Here is a 2,932-nt window from a genome sequence, read left to right as displayed (position 1 = left end):
CCCGCGGGTCTTTCCCCCGGCGCCCAAACCCGGGGGGGGGGGGGGGGCCTTGGCAAGGAGGGAGAAGAGGCCACGGATAGAGTGGGGGAAAGCCTGTCCTAAGAAAAGGCCAGCCCGTGTAGTTATCTGATGAGACGGTGGGAGTGGGGCGGAACACAGGTATGGAGCAGGCTCGCTGCCCCCGGGAGTCAGAGGCGCAGCCTCTGGTGTGGCTCCTGAAAAAGAGAGGAAGCCGAGGGGCAGGCAGCTCAGGGAGAAGGTCCAGGTGGGCCTCCTGAGTCCTCCTGATGTGGTTATTCTTCCCACCCTACAAAAGGCAAGCTCCCGGCTCTGTCTAAGCCCTTCCAAAGCACCCTGAAACGACTTCTGGTCTTCTGGGGTTTGGACATCCCACACAGGTACCAGGGAAGCGAGATTCCTTATTCACACACCCTCCAAGGGACAGGCTGGGTGAGGTATAAATGAAGCTGTTCTCTAGTTTTATCAACTGCTGATGAAACCCCAGTGCCAGGCGTGAGAGAGATTCTTAGACACCAGTGGATACTGGGGGGTCCTTCTCATCAGCAGGGGGCCAGAGCACAGCTGAGGACGCTGTGACGTGTATGGGCGGATCGTTTCGCCTCCCCACTCCCCAGCCTGGCCTCCCTGGCTGTATCCTCCCACTGCCAGAGCCAGTCCAGCCCACAGAGGTCTTAACCAGAGCAAAGAGCAGATTTTTTTTTTTAAAGTCAAGGTTGGAGTCAGGGTGGATGGGGCAGGAATGAAGCAAAAAGATATCTTGAGGATTTCTAATAGTTTTCTTTAAAATTCCATGTCATTAAGAACAAATGAACTCTACAAAAAGGACTCTAATCAGTGTGGGCAGAGTGGAGGGAAGATCTGAGTAATTCTTGCTCTCCTGCTAAGTTTCCTTTGAACCAATGTGTGTAACATTTGGTCAAGGCCAAAGCCAGTCTGTGGCTAAGGGATAGCTTTTCCCTGGTCTGTAAGGGAGGTCAAACACATGATTCTCCCTTCATTGGCATTATATTTTAGACCAGCATTCTCCAGCATTCTCTGGGATAATAGTTCATAGGGGTATACCACAGAGAGACCTCCCATGGTTAACAACCAATTCAGGGCTTCCCTGGTGGCACAGTGGTTGAGAGTCCGCCTGCCGATGCAGGGGATGCAGGTTTGTGCCCCGGTCTGGGAAGATCCCACATGCCGCGGAGCGGCTGGGCCCGTGAGCCATGGCCGCTGAGCCTGCGCGTCCGGAGCCTGTGCTCCGCAACGGGAGAGGCCACAACAGTGAGAGGCCTGCGTACCGCAAAAAAAAAAACCAACCAATTCAGCAAAGTGAAGTGGGTTTCTTGACTGCAGGACTTCCCAGAGCAGCCTTTAAAATATTAATGTATGTCATAACTCCCCAAGAGGAAGTATGCAGAATGATGCTTCTCAAACTGATTTATTAATGGCTTGAAATGAGGGTTCTGTGGAACACACTTTGGGAAACCATGATTTGGCCCCTTATCTGGATAACTAATGTCTCAATATTCCAGGACTGAGGGGATGGAGCTCGGGTCCATGTGCTTGCCTGCCTGCTCGGGTGAGCTTCTGGTGGTGTTACCTGTTGCACTCCTCCACTAAGGCCTCCCTCTCTTCCTTGCTGGGGTTCTTTTGCCGGTCGTAGGCCTGGTACAAGATTTGCTGGGACGCGGGCCCCCATTTGAACCGGTTGCGACGCATCTTCTTGTTGGTGGGCTCAGAGCAGGCATCATCGGACTGCCCAGGCCCCTGGCTCTGTTGACTGAACTCTGGAAAGAGAAACAGCAGCTGATCCTGACTGCTTTTGTCTGTCAAATTTCCAGAACTCTGGACTGTCTGGTTGAATTCTGAAAAGAGAAAGGAGTAGATTTGATAGGGTCTGTAGCCTTCACTCAGCAGACACACAGACAGATAGACCAACGGAAAAAAACACCTTTATTCCTCTCCCCTGAGCTTTGGGATCTGCTGTTACTGCGGATGGGGGTGCAGGGGGTAGGCTCGGCTCAGGCCCCTCACTGCCCACTTCTGATGGCCCCACCAAGGCCACCCCTTGCCTTTCTTTGGAGGAGCTCAAACGTGGCCGACCATTGTTTGCAGGACAATTTATTATTATTATTATTTCATTGGCTCACTGGCTCTCAGACATGAAGCAACACTCTGAATCCTGAACTCTTGTGTTTTGATGTCAAGGAGATGAACTCCATCAAGTCTCAGGTCTAGGGGAAAAAATGCTCAAATGTACAATCTGCACTTAGACAAAGTGTTTAGAGGCTGAAAATAGCTCCCCCCACTGCTCTCCTCATCATTCCTAGGGATCAACATTATAATGTTATGCTCTTTGAAAAACCCCAAACCCCACATCTTTTGACTAGTGCTTTGAAATAAATATAACTGGACCTTTGCATTGGAAAGACAAGAAGCTCTTTAGAGCTCAGATCATTTCGGAGGCAATGGTGTGTGTGTGTGTGTGTGTGTGTGAGTGTGTGTGTGTCCAGGGGTCTGTTTAGGAGGGAAACAGCCCAAGAGGGAAAGGTCTTACAGACCTGCCCTCACATTTGAAAGATGGGAAATGCAGGAGATAGCAAACACAGGACCTTCCTGGGAGTGGCATTTAATGAGTTGGAGAAAGGTAAATATAGATGGCATGATGCCCCTTGTCAGTCCAATTCCCAGGACCCAGGCACACTGTGACCCTCAATATATTTTGGTTGAATGAATGAATGAAAGACGGCAGTTCGCCTGGTGGTGATTTCCTAGCCTTTATGGTTGCAATGAGATTTGATATTTACTCATGGAAGAGACAGCCTCGTTGTCCTCTTCCTCACATGTGCGTGAAAAAGGGTTCATCAGGGTGATTAATTCCATTCTACAGATGAACAAGCATAGAGGCCAAGGACCCTGCTGA

The 2,932-nt window shown here is 50.5% G+C and overlaps 1 protein-coding gene across 2 annotated transcripts in view; it reads right to left on the bottom strand.

Annotated features, from left to right (window-relative positions):
- HNF1B (HNF1 homeobox B) overlaps positions 1–2,932 on the bottom strand; it is a 53,087-nt gene that overhangs the window by 41,033 nt on the left and 9,122 nt on the right. The window contains exon 3 of one of the 2 annotated variants that reach the window (XM_007464879.1): positions 1,610–1,874. In XM_007464879.1, the coding sequence (XP_007464941.1) occupies positions 1,610–1,874 (265 nt within the window). The remainder of the gene's footprint in view (positions 1–1,609; positions 1,875–2,932) is intronic. The other variant, XM_007464880.1, reaches the window with a different exon arrangement.

This window comes from Lipotes vexillifer, unplaced genomic scaffold, assembly GCF_000442215.2.
Source record: "Lipotes vexillifer unplaced genomic scaffold, Lipotes_vexillifer_v1.1 scaffold788, whole genome shotgun sequence".
In the NCBI taxonomy this organism is placed as follows: Eukaryota; Metazoa; Chordata; class Mammalia; order Artiodactyla; family Lipotidae; genus Lipotes; species Lipotes vexillifer.
This window is presented reverse-complemented; position numbering and strand designations above follow the sequence as displayed.